At 38.6% G+C, this 24819-nt stretch overlaps 1 protein-coding gene and 1 long non-coding RNA gene across 4 annotated transcripts; one reads left to right on the forward strand and one right to left on the reverse strand.

The window, feature by feature from the left end:
• Positions 1–5588: 5588 nt before the first annotated feature.
• Positions 5589–11324, forward strand: LOC147484450 (phosphopantothenate--cysteine ligase 1-like). Its single transcript, XM_086580353.1, has 10 exons — positions 5589–5907; positions 6836–6992; positions 7116–7239; positions 7337–7381; positions 7478–7563; positions 8979–9031; positions 9162–9221; positions 10060–10161; positions 10573–10692; positions 10834–11324. The coding sequence occupies exons 2-10, from the start codon at positions 6848–6850 to the stop codon at positions 11092–11094; spliced, it is 996 nt and encodes a 331-aa protein (XP_086436479.1). The 5' UTR covers positions 5589–5907; positions 6836–6847; the 3' UTR covers positions 11095–11324.
• A 1685-nt stretch (positions 11325–13009) lies between these two features.
• Positions 13010–17391, reverse strand: LOC147484451 (uncharacterized). Of its 3 annotated transcripts, none has more exons than XR_015204460.1 (3): positions 17216–17391; positions 15578–16728; positions 13010–13361 (listed from the first exon to the last, which is right to left on the reverse strand). It is a non-coding gene; the product is annotated as an uncharacterized LOC147484451 (long non-coding RNA). The 3 variants fall into 3 exon arrangements; XR_015204459.1 differs by having other exon boundaries at positions 13010–13373; positions 17216–17388; XR_015204461.1 differs by having other exon boundaries at positions 13010–13383; positions 17216–17355.
• Positions 17392–24819: the final 7428 nt, after the last annotated feature.

Genomic DNA, 24819 nt, shown 5'->3' on the forward strand with positions numbered 1-24819 from the left:
TCCTTATACAGCTTCAGAGTTTGTAATCAACACGAGGCTCTAGGAGTGATCCTTACAGTTCTGTAGTTTGTACTATTGGCCACATCCTAGAAAGTGGTGGTTTCACTGCAGGTAAAGGAGGTCCGCTACTCTATGCTACTACTGTTGAAACGGGTAATGCAGGAGGATCTACCACGTTATCTCAAATTGGAACACATAATGCTCCACACAAAGGAGGGGTTAATCAAGAAGGATATACCAATTCATCACGTTCTGGTGGAACAGGCAATGCTTCAATCCAATATATGAGCTCAAATACTAAGATTCTGTTAAACGAAGATAAAGGACAAACCTTAGCACCCCGGTTCGGTGGTCTTAGAGATGGTCATGGAATTCCACCACTCAATGCTACTACTCTTGCAACTGACTACCAAATTGAGCTGCTAATAATGTTTGCCCTTGTGCAGATGCAAGTATCCTGCGTATTAAAGCTATTTTACCCATAAGAGAGTGAGAAAAATCTTTAGTTTCTTTAAAACAAAAAATCTATAATTTGTTAACCGGATAGATGAACGCAAAAGAAAATAGGCAAACTATCCGAATAATATTTGCATTGCATTAGAAAGCAAAGTAAAAACAATTACCAGCCATTCTCGGTGTCCTTGAAGATCTTCAATGTTTAGAAATTTTACAGCGACAGCCTAAGCCTAAGCCTTAAATCCTTGTCGTAAGTTCTCAAATAAGTTAGTAATATATACTAAAAGTAACTTCGCTTGCACAGGTTAAGAGGTTAAAATATCATCTCCGCCTTCATGGGAGAATAATACGAATCATCAGTTTGTGGGATTCATAAGCTGGATTAGAATCATTAAGAAATGAAATATGTAATAAGCAAGTATCGCCAAGACATCTCTTACCTCCTCAAACACCAGACGTGGAGAAAGACATCCCGATGCAAGCCGAAGAGAGAATTTTGTTGAATAATCAAGTCCTAACATTCCATTTCTTGTCTCTTTGTAAACCCTAATCAAATCCTACATGAAGAGTTTAATAGAATCTAATAATCATGTAATCTTTTTCATAAACATTTACCAAATTTTAAGACGATATAGATTATGGCGCCAAGACACATACTGGATATAAAAACGCTGGTGCTGAAATTTCTATGAACAAAAAAAAGATAGAAAATGAATATTGGATGTATAAGGGCACTCACAGTTAGAGGAACTTAAGTTACTCAACTCTTTGGTGCACTAATACATGCAGTGCAAGTAAAGGGGTGGGATCTACTGTTCATGCATGTATGCTTTCTGCAGGACATTACCACAAGTCCACAACATGTATACTTCTCCTAATAACACTACACTCATCACTAAAAACTATGTTTCATCACAAAAAGTATACAATAAATTATTTCATTTTTCCTACTTGCCAAAAATTAACGGTAGATTTCCATAATTTCTTAAAGGGAAAGGAAGACAACCTTTACAGACATTGAAGAGACATTGAAGGGAATACTGTAGAATTTCTCTTGTTCTTTTTTTCTTTTATTCATACTTAGTTTGGTCTTACTGAAAATAAATCCAACGGAGAGACTTGGTCGCCAGATAAGTTGAAAGGTATATCTCATTTTCTTAAAATGTAATGCAACGTTTACACTTTGTACATATATTTTCAATTTTTCAACAATGCATCTTTCATTTCAAAACAATATGCAATTCCATGCCAAGAAAGTTATAAGGAGCAATTTGTTACCTTACTCCAAAAGTACTCATTGACTCGCTCAATGCTGCACTTTCACCTCCAAGACAAAGACATACCTTTGCTCACCTACATCTCATATAAAAATAGCGAGAGAAACACGTTTCAAGAGGATTCTCTTTCAACCTCAACTCTGATGGATATAATACCAGGCCAGTTTTCTACATATTACAGTCAATTTATTTTGAGATTATTGGATATAGAAGAAAGTAAAATGTTGAGATTAGCTTCATGTGCTGTTAGTTGTGTAATTTCCTTCTAAACATACCTTAGTAACATCAGTTTGGGCAGTGCTGAGGAAGAAAAGTCACAACAAAGTCAAGGCTAGAAATTTCTGATGATGGTGATACTTCTCTTGGTAGGCTCAAGAAAGACTTAGTGAAATAGTGACCGTAGTCAAGATAATTGTTTCTTCTAATCAATTATCATAGTGGAGGAGAGTGGAAAGTGTATCATATGAATGGAGAGCATATATTTGATGTTCAGAGTTGTCTTCCTGAGGGTACATAGATCGAAAAAGATTCTAAAATTTTATAGAGAAGTACGGGTTAGTTTCGGAGAAAGGGGTTCTGATTCCTATAACGCCTTCCAGGCCATGGAGAACATAACTAATGAGTTAACCGTGTCAAATTGGTTTGTAATCGAGTCTGCTGTGATCCAGGCTGAATCTCTTCCCATGAGATCGCTTTTTTTTTCTTCAGAATTATCCGGGTGGCTAGTTCTAACGAAGACCTAACAATGATGAAGACCCTTTGATTGCTTGTCATCTAGTTTCTCAAGTTCTTCTTGGATGAAAGATTTTGGATTAGACAGAGAAGACAAAGGTGGAAAGCCGCCGAAAGTGCTCAATCTCTCTACCTACAAATTTTCAATGCATCCGAAAGAAGTGTTAGGGTTCCTGAACCAGTAGCACCATAGCCGTTGTCCTTACGCCATCCGTAACAGCCAACAATGGGGATATAGATGAAATACGAATGCTGAGATCAGCTTGAAATGTGTTGTTTGTTGTGTAATTTGTCAGGTAGTACCAGTGTAGAAGAAAAAGCAAAGAATAACAAACCAAAAAGTCAAGACCTGGAAATTTCTTATCAGTGATACTTATCTTGGTAGGGTCTGGGCGAAAATGGAAGTATGCTTGGTATTTTCATGAAGGATGGACATCTTCAAACTAAAGTACTGGACCTTCGAAGCTTACTTTTCCCGTAATGGTCTTGTTAGCAGGAATAATGTTTGGGGGATTTTTCCGAATTGGTGGTGGAATGTTAATAACTCCATTTTGTCTTCAGATAGGGTTACCACATGAGGTATATACCTAGTTCTACGCAAGTTTACCCACTAAACTGAAATCCGAGATAAAAGAGAGAGAAGTTGGGAGGCCGTAGCGTACGAAGGATTTTTCTGTATCAAAGTTTTTTTTTTTTTTTTGGTTTAAATCGCATAGCTTTTTTAGGTTTAGGTTTGATCCCTTTTCGGAGTTTCTGACTTTCGGGTTTCAATTTCTGCAGTAGTGTGGGGTTTAATGGTTTTTTTTTGGTTAGGGAGATAAATATTATTAATAGAAAAACGAGATTTAAACAAATACAAGGAGGTTGTATAAGGTTTATTTAATTTATTGTTTTTTTTTTTTTACTTTGAAGAATCCATAGAAAATTAAAAATAGATTAGGGAGATTTAAACAAATCTGAGGAGGTGTGACTAATTATTATTTTATCCAATTTTTTAGGAGCCAATCATATTCTTCTAGGTGCAAAATATAGCGATATGGTGAGGAGAGAAAATGTGCGCGAGCTTTTATATATATATATATATAGATGTTAGTGAATGCAGAGCGAGTGATTCAAATAACATAATTCTAATTCAGCACCAATGCCTCAACTTGCTATGCATGTATACGTGCGGCAAAATCAGGCACGTCTATAAAACACCAAAATCTGATTTAACGTTCATTTGTGGTTCATTGGAAATGAGAGGTGTCTCGCGCAATGGTGGACCAAGTTATGCGTATCCTAGGCTCCCAGCAAGTCCCAATTACCTTTTTTGAAAGCAATTACAGGTCATGATTGCTTTAACTTAGTGAGTTGTGATCGTTCTTTGAAATTGCATATATTTGCATTTAGACACATGGAGCCCTCTCAGTTAGTAACATGATTCGCGTGGACCAAAACTATACCTATACAATAGGTCACTAGTAGACATTTTGATGTAGGAGTAAGACTGTAGGAGTGTGATTGATCATAGGCTGAATATGCAAAGTGGACGGAAATGTCGAAGTCGTCTTAATTTTTTGTGCATCTTGAATCTTGATCTTGATGGCAAAGAACTGTGGAGAGGGTGGATATCTCCTTCGCATTACTGCCTCATTTATGCATTAAACTCATTAACTCAAGGTATCAAGAACCTCGTGGTGGTTATAAGTTGGTATATTATTAGTTGTGAATTAGTTGGGATTCAAAAACTTTTTCCTGATGTTATGGAGGAACTAATCACATGCAAGATCCGGCAGCTAGCTGCCTTTAATTTGTCTATCTACCAAAGTATAGCATTACTACTTACTAAATGGAAACAAGTTGCACATTTCCTTGATGTGGTTATGGCGAAACACATGAACTGAATGTGTCAATTAACTTGACTTGGAAAAATAATAAAACCCAATGTAATTCAGAAAATAATATATGGGTCTGTCCCCCACGGGCCTGGGTGGTGGCCTCCAGGTCGGGTCTAGTTCCAACCACCTAAGCACACACATACTTCCTCGGCGTCGTCGTGATCCCAAAAAAGAAAATAATACAAATTTCCAAACGGTCCATACAATTAAGGTTTATAAAACTAATTATAAATGTTGGATTTTATTCCTAGAGGTTAGATTCAACATTACGCCAATAATAATGAGGAGTAGTGGTGATTGAGAGGGAAATGTGTCTGGATATTGGTTGGGGTTGTTCTTTTCTCTGGGAAAATGCCTACATATCCGTCTAAGAGGAGAATATTGAATTAAGCCCAAATGTAGTTTTTAAAGGTGACTTATATTAGTTATATAGAATGAAGTCAATGATGTGGAGGTATGGTGGAGGATGGTGGTAGTTTGTGATAGGCGACAAGTTAGGTGGCTTGTGATGAAAGCAAATGTGATGTAGTGTGTGCATATGGAGCAAATGTTGATATTGTACTGATGCCACATGTTGCCTGAAAGAGTATGGTTAATGTAGCAATGATGATAATGACTTAAGTGTTGTAGTGAATAAAGATACATTGTCAATAGTAGCAACGATGAGTTTGGTAGGCGGTGACATCATGAGATAAGGTCATATAACGAGTGTCTAGAGTTGAGTCGATCTCTAGAACTATATGAGTTTGCAGCACCGAGTCGACTTCAAGTGTGATAAATATCTATAATCGAGTCGAGTTGTTGGATGTTGTAAAGTCGATGTCTAGACTGTAGAGTTCATTGCATACGAGCTGTGTAGGGTGTCCTGTGCATATTGCTTAAGTATTATGTAGGATGTCCCTTACCCGAATTACACGCCGACTTCTCAATAAATTCAACTATGTATTCTATCCTCTAACTAACCACTACTAACTCGTATTAAAACGTGTGACCGCCATGCATGTCTTTCAATATCAACAACCAATACATGGTGGATGTCATTACACTTTTAAGTCAAGCTTAAAAATCCTCTTTATGATTACCTACTTTTAACGAATGTGTACAAGACGTACTACAGCATACAGTACGTATATAACCTAACACTTGTGGTGGATATTAAGATGCAATTTGGTTAAAACTTTTTGTTGATGTTAATGTTAGAACTAAACTAATAATAATCCACAATAGGCCAACAGCCCAGCTAACAGTTGTCTCATCTTTCTAAATAAAGTTAAGATAAACCACAATTTGATTTGGTGGGAAGTAACGGCTATTTAATTTTTGAATTTTTTTTGCGTACATAGTTTGTTGATTAATTCACTTATTCACACACCTTAATCATTGGAATTAATAAGACCACTTCTTTCTTTACACGTGTGGTTTTATAGGACAAGTCTCAAAACTACATCACCCCCCATCACTTGAACACTTCCTCTTTTAATTTTCTTTCCTCTCCACTGATCAAAACCAGCTGCCCAGTTCAACTTGCTTCTTTGGGCAACGCCCCCTTCTCTATCTTTAAGGTACTTTCTTGATTTGTTACTATTAGCAATGATTTTTTATGCATTTACTGGTTGAAATTACTGAAAAGTTTCGATTTTTTTGGTTTGGTTATAAAGCAATGGGTTTAATATAGATTGTTGAGCAAAACAGTGAATTGGTTCTAAAGTTGTTCCGATTTCAATTCTTTTATTTGTCGAGTTAATATAATGATACCATTGAATTGGAAGATTTTATGGATTTAAACATAAAATGGAAGTATACAATATTTCAGGAGGCCGGTTTTGATTATTTGGTATTGTGTAATTAGCTTGCGAAGAATTTGTTCATTTATGTTTCTGGTTCTATGTGTTATGAATGTGGGAAAAGTATTGATTGGTTTCTATAAGAATTGAAAAGGCTTAATAGGTTTTGTGGTATGATCGTTAGCTGTTATAGTTCTTGTTTGTTACTCCAAACTCCAGAGGTATGCATGGATGCTAAATTTGGTCATATTTCTCTTAGCGTGAAAGTTGCATTAAGTATTTGTTGAATATGCGTTTATTCTGATAAAGATTTTCGTAGTGAGACCACCTACCAAGAAATATCAATCAAAGCCTCAAAAGATCTTATTTGCATATCTAGTTTTTGCTAGATTTGTTTTAATACCAAGCACAGCCATAATGCTGTTAATAATCGGATAGAGGCCTCGTACTCAATGCCTGGAAGGAGCTTGTAGCATGGCCTGGGTCTATAAGAAACCAGATGGAGTCTATTTATCAACCTATTTTAAGTTGATATCTATCACTATCTTCTGTTCTCGTTATTCTTATCAATCCCATAAAGTCTGTTCTTGGCCATTTTCTTTAGTTGTCGTTGTTATTAATATTTTTTTTTGGTATCTCTATGATAACTTCGTTAGTGTTATCCTTCACATTACCTCTCTCGAATTACATATCAATGTCATTTCAGGCCACCTTCCAAATGGATTCAAGTAATGGACCAGGAGTTCCCCCAGAAACATTAAATGACATCATATCATTTTTCAGTTCAGCTCCGCCATTGAGGGATGATCTTAATATTAGCAGGAAATTGCATGAGTTCATTGAAAGGAATTTTTCATCAGCAGGCATGTCTCCCCTTCTCTCTTATTTTTCCTTTTGCATACTTATCAAGTCCATTTGTTTCTAGCAGCATTGTAGATGCATGTGTGCAGTCTTTGATTTGGTGATCCTTTTGACTTTATGTACAGGTAATGGATATCCGAGAAGGATTGTTTGTGTGACTTCTGGAGGTACCACTGTTCCTTTGGAACAACGTTGTGTTTGTTACATTGATAACTTTAGTTCAGGACATCGAGGTGCAACATCTACCGAGTAATGTCATTTTCCTCTGATTCAATAAATGTTAAATTTGGGACAGTTCTTGTTTTGCGATATCAATTATTACAAGGACTCACAGGTGATGTTGCAGGTATTTTGTGAAGGCTGGTTATGCAGTTATCTTTCTACATCGACGGTGGATATTCTTTCTTACAAGCTTTTGAGTGGGTTAAAAAAATTCTGTGTTATTGTTTTCTTGAATCTAATCATACTTCATGATTTCTTTACACAGTGGAACCTGCCAGCCATACTGTAGATTGCTCCCAAATGATTCATTCCTCGAGTGTCTTGTGCTTACAAGGGATTCTAATGTTCAAGGTTTGCTGTTATCACTATAAACTTCTACTTCTCTGAAAGACGCATGTTTTCTGTAAAGGACTTGGTTGCCATTTACCATATTTGCTATTACAAGGCAATGCAAGCCTGTAACCTTTTATAAAGCTTGATATATGTTGCTTAGATACATATACTAGTCTTTAAATTGGTTTTTCTGCAATTCCCTAAAAATTTTCTTATCATATTTATACCTCAAAATCTCTTAATGATGCAATTTGTCCAACCTCGCTTGTCACTTTCTTTTCTTTCATTTCATTTTTTTTCACGATCTCTGTCATTAAATATAAAACGGCATCCATCTCTAGCCTGAGGTTGTTAAGCTTGTCGGAGTTGCTGATCGGTATATGCCCGCCAAGTTTCCTTAACTTCATTTCCAATGGGTACATATAGCAAGTGAATTTTGCTCATTGACATAGAATGTTTGGATAGGAGAGGGATTACTGTGCATCGATCTTTTAGGGGCTAGAGTGGCCTTCTCTTAAAAGTTGTTATGATGGCATGATTTTCATAGATGTTTGTGGGGAGACATCTCAAAATAGATGTCGCACTTAAAAAAAGGATGTCTACTTTACGTTGGACTCAGGTCTTCTATTATTCTTATTGGGAGAACTATTGGGTTAAGGAACGTTATTTGATAGATCCGATCCAACCCTACACCATTACACACGAGAAAAATGCATTTAGTAAGAATAGAGAGAGTGTTACCATCACATGGCTGATGCTGTGCCATGAGTAGATGGGACCTCCACTTCGCCTAAGGCATAAGTGCTCGGGTCTTGTGCTGTGTTGCAGAGATTCATGTGGAATTAGCATACAACGTGGTAAAGTAGAGTTGTTTAGCTACAGGCATTTAGGAGCTTGCTGAGTTGTAGATTGTGATGAGGTTGGTGCATCAGCTAACATTAAATTTCGTAATGGAGCAAATTATTGTTCACTATTTTATGCTACCCGATACGATTTAACTTGCTAATTTGCTATAATTCCTCAGTGCTCTTATCCGTCAGCAAATCCCCCCCCCCCCCACATATATCGTATCAGCCTGCAATATAGTGGATTATGTGTTTCTATATAAAAGCATCCCCCTAAATTATTTTGTGAATCTTTTGGCCTTCAATGGGTTTCTACTCGACTGGACTGAGTTTGTTGAAAATGGCTTTCTATGAATCGTGAGAAGAAGAATTTATGTTTAAATTTCTTTTGAATTGTTCATCTTTTCAAGGTGACCTTGGGGAAGATAGTCGCCTAATCACTTGTGCGATGTTTTAAGTTTTTCCTAATCTTCCTGATGTTAGTAGTTATCTTCAAATAAGTCATTATTAAAAAAAAAAGCAACAAAAAGGGGATGACTTGCCTTAGATGACTTGTACTGGGCCTCATTACTTGGTATCATGTTTCAGTATGCCAAACTCATTGTGAAGCAGTGAAAAATGCTATCAGAGGTTACTGTGATGTATGGATTATTTAAGTTCATAATTATGTTTGTAATGCAATATTTCTGTTCTTACAATGTTCCAGATCGGCAGATCCTATTATATTGTTGTGTCATACGTTGAGAAAAAATTTCTTTTCTTTATATGTAGGCAGTAGAAGGGGGCTTCTTGCTGAAACTTCCATTCACCACAATCTTTGAATACCTTCAGGTTAGCTTTGCTTTCCAGATGTCCACTTGATATGTGTAGCTAACAGGGTAGCAAAATGTACGACTATCAATTTATAGTGTGGCTATGGTGAATACAGCTTAATTTGTTAGAATAGATATGTTAAAGTCCTTGCTGTGATCCGCTCCATAGACAAACCTCATCTTGGGTCGTTCCGAGCAAATAACTAAACTTTTTAAAGAGATTTCACAGCCCAATGAAGAAAACTTACCGTCTTATAATATATTAACTAGCAGTTTAAGGGTTGCCTGATTTCTGCGTTACTTGGAATTTCTCTTCCTTGGGAGTAAGTTTCTCTTCCAACAATAATATATTTTATTAGCAGTCCAATGGTTTGACCTGTTTGACATTTTAGTTTTTCCTTTGTGCCCTCTTATTGTATGCCTTCGTTTTTCAATAACAACTTTTACCCATTTTATTCACAAAAGTTGTAACCCGTTGGACTGATTCATTTGGGATAAATGTGTATGCTTCACTGCAGATACACGTTAAAAACCTTGTTGTTCTTTGAATAAAGTTTAGGGAAATCTAGTTATTTTCTAAGAAATACTTGATTTACGTTCCCTTTCGTCTTCTCATGATTGTTTAAATGTTCTTATACCTATGTAACTGTTGGCTGTTTCTTTGGTCCTCCCATTGGCTCAACTTTTTATTGTCAATTTCAGTTTCGTTGTGTTTGTTTTTCGGCAGGTATATTTGAGATATGATATTTATTAATTAAGATGAAAGTTGTAGGATACATTACCTATGATGTTTGTACGTAATTAAAGGTGTAATCTTCATGAAGTTTTAAAACGTATGATCCTTTGACAATGAACAGATTTTACAGTTAGTTGCAAAATCAATGAAAAATCTTGGTTCACTCGGGATGTTTTATCTTGCCACAGCAGTATCTGACTTCTATGTTCCTTGGGAAAGCATGGTAAGAATGTCTCTATTCTGTCCATGATTGTCTATATGCTGTTGGATTACTCTTTCAATATGTCAACCTTTCTCTGGCGCATTTGCATGCACAGCTAACAACATATAAGTATAACATCACTTGCATCTTGAAAAGATGTTATACTTAACCTATGTAGTAAATTAATATCTATGCGATTTAAAATTTCTTATGAAACTTTCTGGATGACCAACATGGACTCACTAACCACATGCTCACCCCATGGTACACTAGAAGCATGCGTTCTCTGATACAAAACCTATCATAATCCGATTTCTTACTGAAGAGCATGCTCTTTCATGAGTGTTGTTTTATTTTCAATGCATTCACATCTATAGCTTTGTAGTTCCTATATAGAAACTAGGTTGGTTTACTAATTTCGTTGTTATGCAGGCTGAACACAAGATTCAATCTGCATCTGGCCCTATGGATATGAGACTCAGTCAGGTGCCAAAAATGCTCTCAGTTCTGAGGAACGAATGGTCTCCAATGGCTTTCTGCATATCTTTCAAGGTGAGACACTTTTATACATGTTTCAGTTTTTTAGGGAAAATTGCTATACTTGCGTATGAACACCGGTCCACATGTTTGCTGTTGTCAATAAATATCATTGCATATCCATTTGAGTCTATTTATGCTGTCTAACTTTCACAGTTGGAGACGGATTCAAACATTTTACTGAAGAAAGCTGATATGGCTTTAAGAAAGTACAAGATGAATGTGGTGGTTGCTAATGAGCCGTTGACACGCAAGGAGGAAGTTACTGTCATAACGAGTAATGAAAGGATTACTGTCCGCAAAGATAAGAATCCGGCTGATGATGATGTAGAGAAACCATTGATTGATCTCCTTGTAGAACGACACTCTGGCTATATCAAGGAGTCTGACACGGGGGTTACAAGTGAATCAACCTAAAAGATAATTATAATAACAAAAGTTGAGTTTTAGATCTTTAAAATTCCATTGCAGTTAAAAATAATAATGTATACCTTTGCCCCAATTGTAAGAAATGAAGGTGATGTCCAAAAAGAAAAAAGATAAACAAACAAACAAAGAAACAAGGGAGGAAAGATTCAAAATGAATAATGTACACTTCTTAAGTTTGTAACTTTATCTATAGGAATGGGAAGAATCAGTTTCTCTTATTTTCTTCTTCAGAACGGATGTGTTGGTTTCTTATGCTTGTATTTTATTAGTAGATTGTCTGATATATTTGCTCTCTAAATGATAGAAATATCAGAATTGTTTCCATATTTTTGCCAATAAGCTTGAGTCATTCTTTATGGAGGCAGATGAAGTTACACTTTGCTCGGCCTCCAAAAGCTATTTGAAGAAATGAACTCTTATAAGTGCGATCTCTCCCTCCACTCCTCCCTCTCCCTCTCCAGTCTCCAGTCTCCTTCTCCGCTCACTCCCCCACTGCATAGCAGTATACTAGTAGACAGAGTACTTCAAAGTTTAAACTGGTTAGTGAGCATGAGGTTACACATTAACACCCCCAATCGACATCAATGATAGTAGCAGTAAGTCATCAATTATTATCAAATAGAAGAAATGTTGACAAAACAACAAAAGCAGAAGCAAAGGTTGGGTGGTGGAAATTATCCCCTCCACCTATATCTGTCCTTTGGTCCAAAGGGTGCTGGCGGGAGATGCTTTATGCCTATGGCATGTGTGCATGCATTTAAATATTTAATATAGCAGGCCTTCTCTTAAACGGATTATCCGTTAATGGACATGATGTCTTAGACAGCTTATTTAGTGTCTTGAAGAGCTTATATAGTGTCTTGAACAGATTTTTCATTTACACTTAATACATGGTCGTGGGCAAGACACCAAATAAATTGTTCAAAACATTAAATAAGATGCGTCAAGACACTATATAACATGTCCGATGATCCGTGTAAGAGAATTCATGTTTAATATAGATATTAACATTCAAGTATTCAACTTGGTTAATCGTTTTCTTTGGGATAAAACCCTACAGGGGTGATCACTGGGGACCCTTTAATTCTTGACGAGGGGGACAGGCAACTGGGATTATTATTGGTTATGTAGATGATCAGTAGATGGCTGGTATTGACCAAGTTTCTCATTAAAGTATGACAACAGCCTGTGTAGACTGTAGAGTTTACTTTGGCTGACTTAAAGAATTTGTTCACACACAGCAGTAGCTCTCCCATCTCAATATGCGATCATCAACTTCACCCTCTATTCTCATTTCTCAGTGGGCACAATTCACAAGTAAAGAGTTGTATTACGAATAAAAGAATGTGTTACAGAGAGATAATAAGATTACATTGCATCTAACTTAACAGAATCTAAAATAGGATCGAAAGGGGCACTCCACTCTTGGAAAAAAACCTGGTTGAATGTCACTCCAAACAGCTTGTCTATTATCAAGAATTGAAGCATGCCTTGCTGCAGCGTCAGCTCCAAAGTTAGTTTCGCGAAAGGTATGGGTTATTCAGTTTTGCCAGGCTAATTTGTAGTGGAAAATTTTCAATTTGCCAGTGTTTATTTGCAAAAATTTCTAGTGGGAAAATATAGAATTTGCCAATTTTACCGGTGTTTGTTTACATGATTTTTTTCCGTGGCAAATGATATTTGAACTTTTTGGAAATATTTTTTTTGGGTTTTCAAATTCAATGATATATAAAAAAAATGCAAAAAATAAAATAAAAATACACAATTAAATTTTTTAAAGACAATACAATTATACAACTCAACATTAATAGTACCCAAAGTATATTTTCTCAAACAACCATAAAATAAAGTCGAAATACAATGGACCATAATAACCATTGTTAGCCAAATACATAAAATGTCATTGGGCGTTGGAAAAATTCTATTTATATACTTTCCCATCTCTCGATTTCGTGCTATTTCTCGATCCCAAGCCTCATTGCTAGTTATGATCATCTATTCTTAAGAACTCTATTCAAACCCCTACTACATAGTTACACCAGCACAGCACAACACAACACAGCATCAACATCACTTGCCAGCAGCAGCGCAGCACGTACATCAGCACAACAGTAGCACTTGCCAGCAACAGCACAGCAGCGCAACACATCAGCACTTGCCAGCAGCGGCAGCGCAACACATCAGCACTTGCCAGCAGCGGCAGCACAGCACATCGGCACAGCAGCAGCACTTGCCAGCAGCAACAGCACATCACACTGCACCACCACCTAAACCCAACTTTTAAGAATTAAACACAAACTGTTCGTTACTTCTAACAACAATATCAATACTTTTAAGAACGAAAATGTTAAAGTTTGAATACTCTATCTAGTTATTATCAACGAAATAGTCTCATATTCATTTGTCCATCAACAAAATGGTTCTTGGTTCTTTGTAACTTACAACGGCAATAGTATAGCCCTATTTGTAACTCAATAAATATAAGGATGGCGGCAAGCAGAACTTGAAGAGTTGTTACAAGACCCCTGGAAGACAAAATTGATAAGAAAACAAAGATCTCTCTGACAGCAGCACGCAGCACCCAACAGCAGCAACACTGAGCACCAGCAGCACACAACAGCAGCACCACCCAACACCTTGCAACAGCAGTAGCACCCATCACCAACAGCAGCAGCAGCACCCCAGCACGCAGCACCCAGCACACATCAACCAGCAGCAGCAGCACCCAGCAACACCCAGCACGCAGCAGCACCCCCAGCACCTTGCAGCAGCACCAGCGACACCCATCACCTTGCATCAGCACCCCAGCACGCAGCAACACCCAGCACCTTGCAGCTAATGCTCGTGAGCGAACAGCTAGGATTGTGTGAAAACGGAACGGAATACGAATAAGACATCGACATCAATGCTGCTCCAGTAAAATCATCAGAACTCCAAATGCCAGATTATTATTCAAGGCACCAAAGACTGGGTACTCCTACTAGGCCTCAAAGCAACAAGAACATCAGCAGCTCTCGGCATGCGGTTAGGCGAGGCATGGGATAGTGATACATCAGGCAAACCCAAAGACAAATTGAGGGTCTCAGTCTCAGTCTCTAGTTTTGGTTTCTTCTCATTCTCCTTCTCCGACTTCCCCTCTCGATTGATATCTCGTTTCGAACCACCTCCACTAACCCCATTCAATTGCAAGAAATATCTTTCAACCCATCTCTCATCTTCATTTCCAGAATCCAAAACAACTTCTTTCCTCCAGTTCACACTTGTTAAATTAAATGGGTGTCTAAAAATAAAATAAATATAGTGCCGCACCACATCTCATTATTGAACGCGCCAATATTGGCGAGAGTCTAATAAATTTAGAAACGAAAAACCAATATAATTAGGATCCTATAGCCGAGTTTTGTTATGTGCAAGTACGCCAGAGGACAGGAAAAGAGTATATCACACGGTTTGAGTAAGTAGAAAGTTTGTTACCTACATAACTCTATAGCACATTTGAAACCAACTTACCTGTCGATCATAACACACCAAGTAACAACATCTCTATGCAGCATTTTATCAAACACCAACCTAGCCTCAAAAACACTCCCACACGCAATATACACACCCATCAGCCCTGTCTATACATAAGGGTCTGAATCAAATCCCATCTTCTCAGTAACCCCTTGTCTTCTTCTCTTCTTTCCCTCACGACGACTCCATTTGAGAGAGGAAGAAACCGAGAGAAGAGAGAGATGCGACCGAGAGAGAGAGAAGTGTTGGAGAGAGGAAGAGAGGTGCGAGTGAATGAGAGAGGGAGAAGAAAGAGAGAGTCTAAGGGTGGCAAATTTTCTGATCTGTAGTGAGAAAATAAGGCTGGCAAAAGAGTTTAGGGGGGGAGGTGGATTCTATTTTCCCACTTCTAGTGGGAAAATTTTGTTTGGCGGCAAATAGTGAACAGTGTTTACCAGTGTCCTTAAATGCATCCAAACACTGGCAAATGGCGCATCTAGTGGGAAAATAAAATTTGTCACCCCCATTTGCCACTAAACAAACGCAGCCTAAGTTCAAAATGTATCTCTAGCGGGATTTTAACGGTATAAGTAAAATGTACCGCCCTACTCATGATCCTTGTAGTTCTCTCTGCTGAAAAGGCGGTGATGGCGCATTAAATAGAAATAAAAGTATTTTATACATCTTTTGCAAGCACGAAGTTTGTACTCTTTCAACTTTATTACCAGAGAGCTTCTAAAAAGAATTGACATCTCCTAATTCTTGTTACTTTTAAAACCTAATGCGTTAAAAAATACAATAGCTAAGCTCTTACATAATAGGTTTTGATTAATTGCTCATATTTAATTTCAAAAAGAGATTCTTTAATACACCTAGCTTTGCCTAATTTTTTTTTTCTGGGTAAGGAACAATACAAAGCTTGTAGGGTAGATAAAGCATAAATAACTAACAAGTAAACTAAATGTACAAAGTTACATACCTCTAAATGGCGGCGTACTCCCAATAGATAGGGCCCGAAAGATCGTGGGGCAAAATTTCACAGCCAAGAAAGGTCGCATAGTAATAGCATTTCCCTCCAAAATCAGTGTTTTGATCAATCCGAAATTTCAAGCAATAAATCATCCCTTCAGTATCATATCGTTTACTAGAATTGCCACTAGGACACCACACAAGGCAAAATTTTCTATCCCCTAAATGGAAAGGAAAAACGGGACGTTCCCCGCTAAAAGGGAAGCGCCTAGTAAACTTAGGGAAGCCACCGTGCACAGGGTCCAATTTATCTTTAGGGTTGTTCCAGTCATAAACAAATAAATTAAGACCCAAAAACATATACAATAGGTTGTCTACCGCCACCATGTAGGGGTAAACCGGAAACTCAACAGACTGATCTTGTGTGGGAACATGTGTGAGAAGTTCCCACTTCAATTGTTTAACATCAAAACAAGCCAATTCGCCACTACAGAGATAAGCAAGAAACTTTTTCTGATCTGGAAGAACAACAGACGAGTAAACTATTGTGTAAGGTTGAGTACCTCCTCCAATAAGAAAAATGGAGGGGAGAGGAGGTAGAGGAGACCAAAGTTTAAGCTTTTGGATTAAACACCTCCCCCACGGAACTAGTTCTCAAGTGTATGATCGTGAACATCCCAAAACGTAGATGTTTCCACCACAAGTAATCACTTCGGTTTAAGCCCTACGCAAGCATTGGTGGGAGACTCTTCCATTTGTTTTTCCCATTTAGCTTGCAAACGAGGACATCTCGGAGACCCAATCCAGGTCCCGTTTGGAAGGGGTTTTTAGAAAATCCTCCAAACACATATATTTTAGATCCTAGAACGCAACTAGCCGCAAGGTAATTATACTGGGAGTTTGGATTAAAGGAAGCAATTGGAGATATTTGAAGACTACTATCTTGGGTGCTAAAATTTGGTGTTATAGAGTAGAAGTTTTGAAATTGAGGGTAAAGGGCCGACAAATAAATACTACTAATTGTCTCTTGGGAATGTTTCTTTAATTTTTTTCTCCATTTGGCTGATTTTACAGACCCCTCCCCCTTCTCCCTTTTCATCGCTGATTCTTCCATAGACATCATCTCCAATAATAAATGAATATGTCCTCTCAAACACTTCCCTAAGGATAACAAAAAAAAAGAGATCAAAACTATAGATACATGATAAACAGGATGGTATATATGTACCTTTTTGTAGACGAAACTTACATATACATGCAGAACACACATATAAAACTATAAAAAAAAAAATATTTTAAGCGTATCATACGATATACGATACGATTCGATACTGGTATGACACAATATACGATTTGATAAGTATGAATAAATATTAAAGAACACACCGAATGTTATTTTCAAGCTCTATTAAAAGTTCACATCAAAACAGGAAATGCTCCCCTAATCAAAACGGAAATCCTAGCACTTCTGAATTAAGTCATCTATATAACAGGAATTCATCACAATTCTAAATTAAAACATGAATTCATCACAATTCTAAAGTAAGTCAACTTCTATATTATGGCAACTATTATTGAAGGCACAATTAAAACGATTTGTTAAGAAATTCCTATATGTTCTTAGCAAGTTTTCAAAAGAGAGAGTTACCTGATGACGCTGGAGATTTCGACGGCTGTTTGGTTGGTCTTGCGATTTGTGGAGAGAGGTTTTCAAAAGAGAGAGTTACCTGATGACGCTGGAGATTTCGACGGCTGTTTGGTTGGTCTTGCGATTTGTGGAGAGAGAGAGATTTGAGGATGGTCCAAAGTCGGCCCTGGGCCAATGTTGTCTAAGGCTTGCATAGGGCCCAATATAAACCAAAACAAAAGGCCCCAATGGCTCCACATCTCGTAGGCAACCATGTTCATAAGCCAAGACTTGCTTGTGATTTCGATGTTTATTCTAGGAAGGGACAATTCTCCAAAATTCTTGCCCTGTACATAGAAAGTTAATCTATAGAATGTAGAACTGTTCTTGAAGTTGATCCCCAGTGCTTTGAGTTTCTTGACTGTGTTGGAGATTATACCAATACCAATCGGTTCCCCCACTACACAGATAACTCGTATATGGAAACAATTCAACTCCGGACAAAATCTAAATATCAACTACAACTTATACTAACATGCTCAACTCGCTAAACAACTATTAACACTAGATAATAATGTAAAGCAGTAAAAGCAAACCACAACATAAAGATTTACCGTGGTTCGGCCAATGATGCCTACTTCCACAAGAGCCAGTTCTTTATAAAGTGGGAAGGAAGATTACAATCTCTTCTTTCAGTCTCTCACCTTACTAGATCACTCTTATCACTTTACAGGGTTGTATATCTGTAAATGTTATCTCTCAATCTTGATAGCTTTCAAGATTGGGTTTCTCTCTATTTTGTTTTAGTCTGGATTCCAATCCTTCTGACTTGGTTAGTTTTTTTTCCAAAACTTTGATTTTGGTTTTTATCTCCAAAAACCAAATTTCAATTCTTGTAATAAAACCCACGAAAATTAGACTGGCTGGCGCTTTTTGAGCGGGTCGCTTCAAAACATCGAGGCCGAAATACGGGCCAGCCTCGACATTTTCGATGTCGAATTAAGCCCGTTTCTCTCGGCTCTGTTTCTCCCCATGTGGGGATAACTCAACAATCTCCCCTCCCGAACAAAGGAGGGGGATACCTCCATGCAATTTCCAAATCAACAGGAGGAGTCTCGCTACCATTCCGTAGACAACAAATATCAAACTTACCTTTCGGTAAGACTTTGGTCATCATATCCGACCCGTTCTTGTCGGTATGGATCTTTTCGATACACAAATGCTTGTCTTCGAGTACTTCTCTAATCCAATGATAACGCACGTGTATGTGCTTGGATCTAGAATGAAAACTTCGGATTCTTGCTCAAGTGGATGGCGCCTCGATCACATAGAACTACAAACTGTTTTACGCTTTAGCCCTAGTTCGTCGAAGAACCTCTTCATCCATAAGAACTCTTTGCAACACTTTCGGTGGCTGCAATATACTTTCAAACTACGTAATAGAGAGGGCAACACACTTTTGCAACTTAGATTGCCAAGAAACCGCCCCCCCGCAAAAGTAACCAAATAACCGGAGGTGGACTTCATCGAGTCAACATCACCTGCCATGTCTGCATCAGTGCAGCCTTCAAGTAAGGGCTTACTTCCACCAAAACACAAACACGATTTGGAGGTGGACTTCATCGAGTCAACATCACCTGCCATGTCTGCATCAGTGTAGCCTTCAAGTAAGGGCTTACTTCCACCAAAACACAAACACGATTTGGAAGTGCCCTTGAGATATCTCAATATCCACTTAACACCTTCCCAATGTTCTTTACCCGGATTTGACAGAAATCTGCTTACAACCCCAATGGCGAAAGCAATATCCGGTCTAGTACACACCATGGCATACATCGGGATCGCATAATCGCGAATGCATAAGGAATCTTTTCCATCTAACTCTCGCTCATGCTCACCCTTAGGACACATCTCTTTGGTCATGCGAATCGGCCACCAAGCGGATTAACCGACCGGTTTCTTGATCCATGTTGAATCTCTTCAACACCTTTCTCAATGTAGCTTTCTTGAGAAAGCCACAACTTCCCACTCTTTTCTCATCACGAGTGATCCGCGATCCCAAGTATCTGCTTTGCTTGACCCAAAATCTTCATCTTAAAGGACTTACTCAAGTCTTTCTTCAAATTGGATATCTTGTTGATGTTTGGGCCAACTATCAACATATCATCCACATACGCAATAGCAAATGAAATGAAATCCCCATCCGAAATCTCTCGAACAAACGCGACAATGATCGGAAGCGGACTTCTTGTATCCTTGCTTCGCCATAAAGGAGTCAAACTTTATGTACCATTGTCTCGGTGCTTGCTTCAACCCATACAAGCTCTTTTCATCGGCTTTGCATACTAGGTGCTCCTTTGCCTTTGACCTCAAACCCTCTCGGGTTGGTCCATGTAGACATCTTCTTCAAGGTCTCCATGAAGAAAAGTCGCCTTAACATCTAGCTACTCAACCTCTATGTTCATACTTGCGCCATACCCAATACCACCCTGGATAGAAGTCATCTTCACTACAGAGAGAAAAATCTCATCAAAGTCAATCCCTTTCCTTTGACCAATCCCTTCACAACAAGGCGAGCTTTGTGCCTTGGGTGAGGATTGTTCTCCCCATGCTTGACTTTGTATATCCACTTATTCTTGAGAACTTTTCTCCCTGTGGGTTTCTAAACTAACTCATAAGTGTGATTCTTATGCAAAGAATCCATCTCGTCATGCATGACCTTCAACCACTTTTCTTTGTCTGTACCTTCAAGTGATTCTTGATAGTACATGTTCTCCACCATCCGATAGTAGCACGCGTGACGTATGTGGTGGATACCGGTTGAAGCTAGTCTCCCTCTGTCGGACCTCCTTGCCCCATCTGGCCGGTGCCTCGTGAGGTTGCACTTCGCTGCTTGCTCACGGTGGTGGTTCATGCATCTCATCCGCATCTTCTATACCAATAGGTTCTATCCCATCATGAGCAATAGGATTCTCATCATGAGCTTCAAACTCATGGTTCTCTGCATTCTCAATGCCTTCTCGCGACGCTCCACAAAGAGGAACTTCCGTTTCAATCAACAAGATCATTGGTGAAAGCCTCAGAAACTTCTCACCCTCCTCAAAGTCCGCTATGGTTTGGTCTTCTAAGAACACCACATCTCGACTTCGGATTACCTTCTTGTTAATCGGATCATAGAGTTTGTAACCAAACTTTTCATCTCCATAACCCAGAAAAATGCACCGCTTGGCTTTGTCATCAAGCTTGGATCTCTCATCCTTCTAATATGCACAAATGCCCCGCACCCCAAATACCCTAAAGTATCCATAATCAACATCTCGCCGACCATACTCTCTGATAATCACTATTCGGAGGCTTTTGCGGCGACGGGTTGATCACATGCACGGGCCAGACGACGCGTTGCTTCTACCCAAAGAGCTTCTAGGTAGCTTAGAGTGAGATAGCATGCATCTCATCCTCTCTACAATAGTATGGTTCACTCTCTGCGCTATTCCATTCTGTTGCGCGTGTCTTGGGGGCGGTGCGCTCATGACCAATCCCATGACTCGGCAATACTCTTCAAATGGCCCAATGTACTCACCCCCATTATCCGGCGAATACACTTCAACAACTTCCTGTACTCTCTTTCCACCATCTTTGTGGAATTTCTCAAACACGCCAAGTACTTCATCCTTGGTCTTCGGACTATAGGCCCATATCTTTCTTGACGATCATCAATGAATGTCAAGAAGTATGAAACTCCCCGTGGGACTTTACTCTCATAGGACCACATAAGTCCGTATTGCACTAGTTCAAGGACAGTGTCCTTTCTGTGAGACGGGAATCTTTGGAAAGACACCCTGTGTTGCTTTCCTACCAAACAGTGAGTACATTTATTTAAATGTGTACCTTTAATGTCTGGCACGACCTTTTGCTTAGCAAGAACTTCCATCCCTTTTATGCCCGTGTGACCGCCTCTCTTGTGCCCGCAGGTCAGATGAAGCTTCTTCTTCGCGCGTTAAACGCTTCGCTTTACACAAACTAGCCTGTTTTTGTAAAGAGAGCAAGTTTTCTTTCCTCCGTTGCTACAATGGAACCTCTCTTTCGGTTTCCATACCCCCTTACCAAAACGAGTTTATAAAGCCATCGTCATCTAATTTCCCAGCCGAAATTAGGCTTAACCGTATGTCAGGGACATGTCTTACATCCTTGAGTGTCAAGGTGTAACCGACATTGGTTTCTACATGAACATCTCCAATGCCTATAATCTTCGAGACTCCACTGTTACCCATCCTTACTTCACCATATTCACCACGGTACCGTAGTAGTGAAGAATCCCCGTCTTGATTGTGACGTGATAGGATGCTCCCCCAGATCTATCACCCACTCTGTATCTTGACATGAGGTACTAAGACAGCACACACCACAATCTGACACAATTCCCACTAGGTCGTCGATCGACTATTGCGGTAGTATCTCTGCCTGTGTTTCCGTTCCTCTGCACCATGTCTTCATGTACCGCGGTTCTTCTCATCCCTCTTCGTGTTCTCGCGACTCATATCCTGAAGTGGCCTTTGGTGACACAATAGTAACATTGCCTCTCTGCCCTTAGGAGTTCTAGCTTCACCCCTAGATTTACTTGGCCATCACCTCTAGAACGAGATGGTTTTCTGTTTCGACCTCTCCCCGTTTCTCGTGAAAAGGATCTCTCGAGTGAGAAGAGTCTGCTTCTTGCACTCCTTCTAGTCTCCTCATTCAACAAAGACGTGGTAGCCATCTCCATGGTAACAATTCCATCCTTGGGCGCTCCCGCGTAGAAAACGCTAATGTCTCCCAACTTTCGGGTAGAGAGCCTAATAGAAACAAAGCCTCAACTTCGTCTCCCAAATTGATCTTCATCAAATGCATCCGATTGATGATATTCTCAGACTTCATTAAGATGCTTTCGGACATTGAAGAACCTTCTTGGTACTTCGTGTGCGCAAACTTCTTAACGACTAGCACTTTGTTTCCACCCGACTTCCTCTCATAAAGGTCTTCGAAGTTTCTTCCACGGCATCGGCGTCAGTAGTCTCTTGGGACACATGGTGAAAGACACCGCCGTCAAATCCACTGGCCGAATGTATCCAATCGCTTTACGTCAAGCTTAATTTTTCCACTCGGCCTCGTGGGTCTTTTACGGTTTTACTCCCTCATTCTCAATGGGAAGTGCCAAGTCCTTGCAGTATAGCAAGTCTTCCATCTTGGCTTTTCAGATGGTGTAGTTCTTCCTATTCAGACTCATCATGCGAGTGTTCACTGAATGGTCCATCTCTACAAGTTATTTAACCTCAAATCTTCTCTCAGGAATTTCGTCAAACACCTTTTGACCAAGATTCGGATAACACCCTAGGCTATTCCAACCAAGGCTCTGATACCACTTGTTGGGGATTATACCAATACCAATCGGTTCCCCCACTACACAGATAACTCGTATATGGAAACAATTCAACTCCAGACAAAATCTAAATATCAACTACAACTTATACTAACATGCCCAACTCGCTAAACAACTATTAACACTAGATAATAATGTAAAGCAGTAAAAGCAAACCACAACATAAAGATTTACCGTGGTTCGGCCAATAATGCCTACTTCCACAAGAGCCAGTTCTTTATAAAGTGGGAAGGAAGATTACAATCTCTCCTTTCAGTCTCTCACCTTACTAGATCACTCTTATCTCTTTACAGGGTTGTATCTCTGTAAAGGTTATCTCTCAATCTTGATAGCTTTCAAGATTGGGTTTCTCTCTCTTTTGTTTTAGTCTGGATTCCAATCCTTCTGACTTGGTTAGTTTTTTTTTCCAAAACCTTGATTTTGAATTTTATCTCCAAAAACCAAATTTCGCGGTTACTGTAGCGAAACCTACGAAAATTAGACACGGCGCCGGGCGCTTCTTTCTGCTGGTCGCACTAAACACTAGAGGTGCCGAGCGCTGGTCGCCATTCATATGACCGCGGGCGCGCTCTGACATTTTCGATGTTGAATTCGCTCCGTTTCTCTCCAGCTCTGTTTCTCTCCTCATGTGAGGGATAACTCCAACAGACTGAACCTAGATTCTTCTCCGTTAAACGTAAATGTTCATAATGGACACCTAACAAGCATGTCCGGTAGAGATCAAGGAGATGAAGTAGGGTTCCCGATTATTTCCTGCTGTTGCTTCGGGTACTCTGGGTTTCGATAAAATTAATAATAATCCTTTGCCCTTCATCATCCGTGAATCTCATTCTCATCAACACTTTTAGAAATACAAAAGGGAATTGGTTCTCAAGCAAGAATAAGTCTCTTATAGTGAAACTCGCAATGAGCATAGTCCATGTGAAGTCGGACTGAGTGAAGAGATTAATGAATTTTTCCATAATGAAGCAACCATCCAAAAACATTATTGCAGAGAAATAGTTATCATTAAACTTATCAACAAAATCTTCACCAATTACCCATTGAGTGGGATATTTGGCCTTTACAAAGCCAATGAACTTTTATTGATTATACATGAAGATGTTTAATTAAATACACATATCTTATTATTATGCATATGGGTGAACTAATATCATATGATGAAACCATAAGTTCCATAGGTAATAGAATTAGAACAATCAAGCATATGAAGAGTCAGATGCGAGAGATTTGATTGTATCTATTTATCTAGAATACTCACAGTTAGGGGTGAAGTCGGACGCTTCACTTATAAGACTGTAATATACATAAGTGCTATATGATAAGATGATGATATCTCAATCATTTGAGTATGACTCTAAGTTTGTATATTGGTGTAGTCACATGACTGACACTGAGGGGATCAAAGTGAGAACACACTATAAATTCGCTGTTAAGGTTAGTGTGCAAATCTCACTCGACCAATTAATCCCTAGACTTGAGGAATTGTGAAAATTCATTGTGTCTCAAATTTATTACTTTGAGATGTTAAAAAGTAATGTCTATTCATAGACTAGACTTGACATTTTGGGTAATGAATGTAGGACGTCTTGAATCATGAATTCTAATAAAGGATCCACCACTCTACGGAGTTATGTATTAGGAAATTATGACATAACTAATTGAGCTCAAACATGGCCGGTATAAGAAATAGTTTCTTAATGCTCAATTGATGTTAAATGCCAAATTGGGTCAATTAGACATGGGTGTGACAGTGAAGAACAAATTTCCAATGGTTTAATTGTGAATACAAGTAAGGTGGAGGGACTTTGATATAATTAATGGTAGGAAAAGACTTTCTTGAAAGTTGCAAAGGCCTTATTGTAAATATAGATTTGTTAATGTGCACTTTCCATATTAAAGAGATATATATTAAAAGTGTTTTAATATATAAAATATAAGTATTTGTATGACAAGGATTTGTCCTCTTAAGATAAGACTTGGAATCCTAAGTGAATCCCACTACACACACACTTACGTATTCTCAAAGTTTCTCTATATAAGAAAATGACTTTTTAGAGAAAGGGACCATTAGTCTTTCCAGGAAAAGTACATCTAAAAGTAGGAGAAAAACAAAAGTGTTTTGTGGTGTGTTGTGTGGTGAATACTACTAGGAGGTTGAAGACTAAGTGATTTGGATTCAGCTTTGGAAAGTTTCTATTTACTGTCA

This window comes from Coptis chinensis, chromosome 8, assembly GCF_015680905.1.
Source record: "Coptis chinensis isolate HL-2020 chromosome 8, ASM1568090v1, whole genome shotgun sequence".
Lineage (NCBI taxonomy): Eukaryota > Viridiplantae > Streptophyta > Magnoliopsida > Ranunculales > Ranunculaceae > Coptis > Coptis chinensis.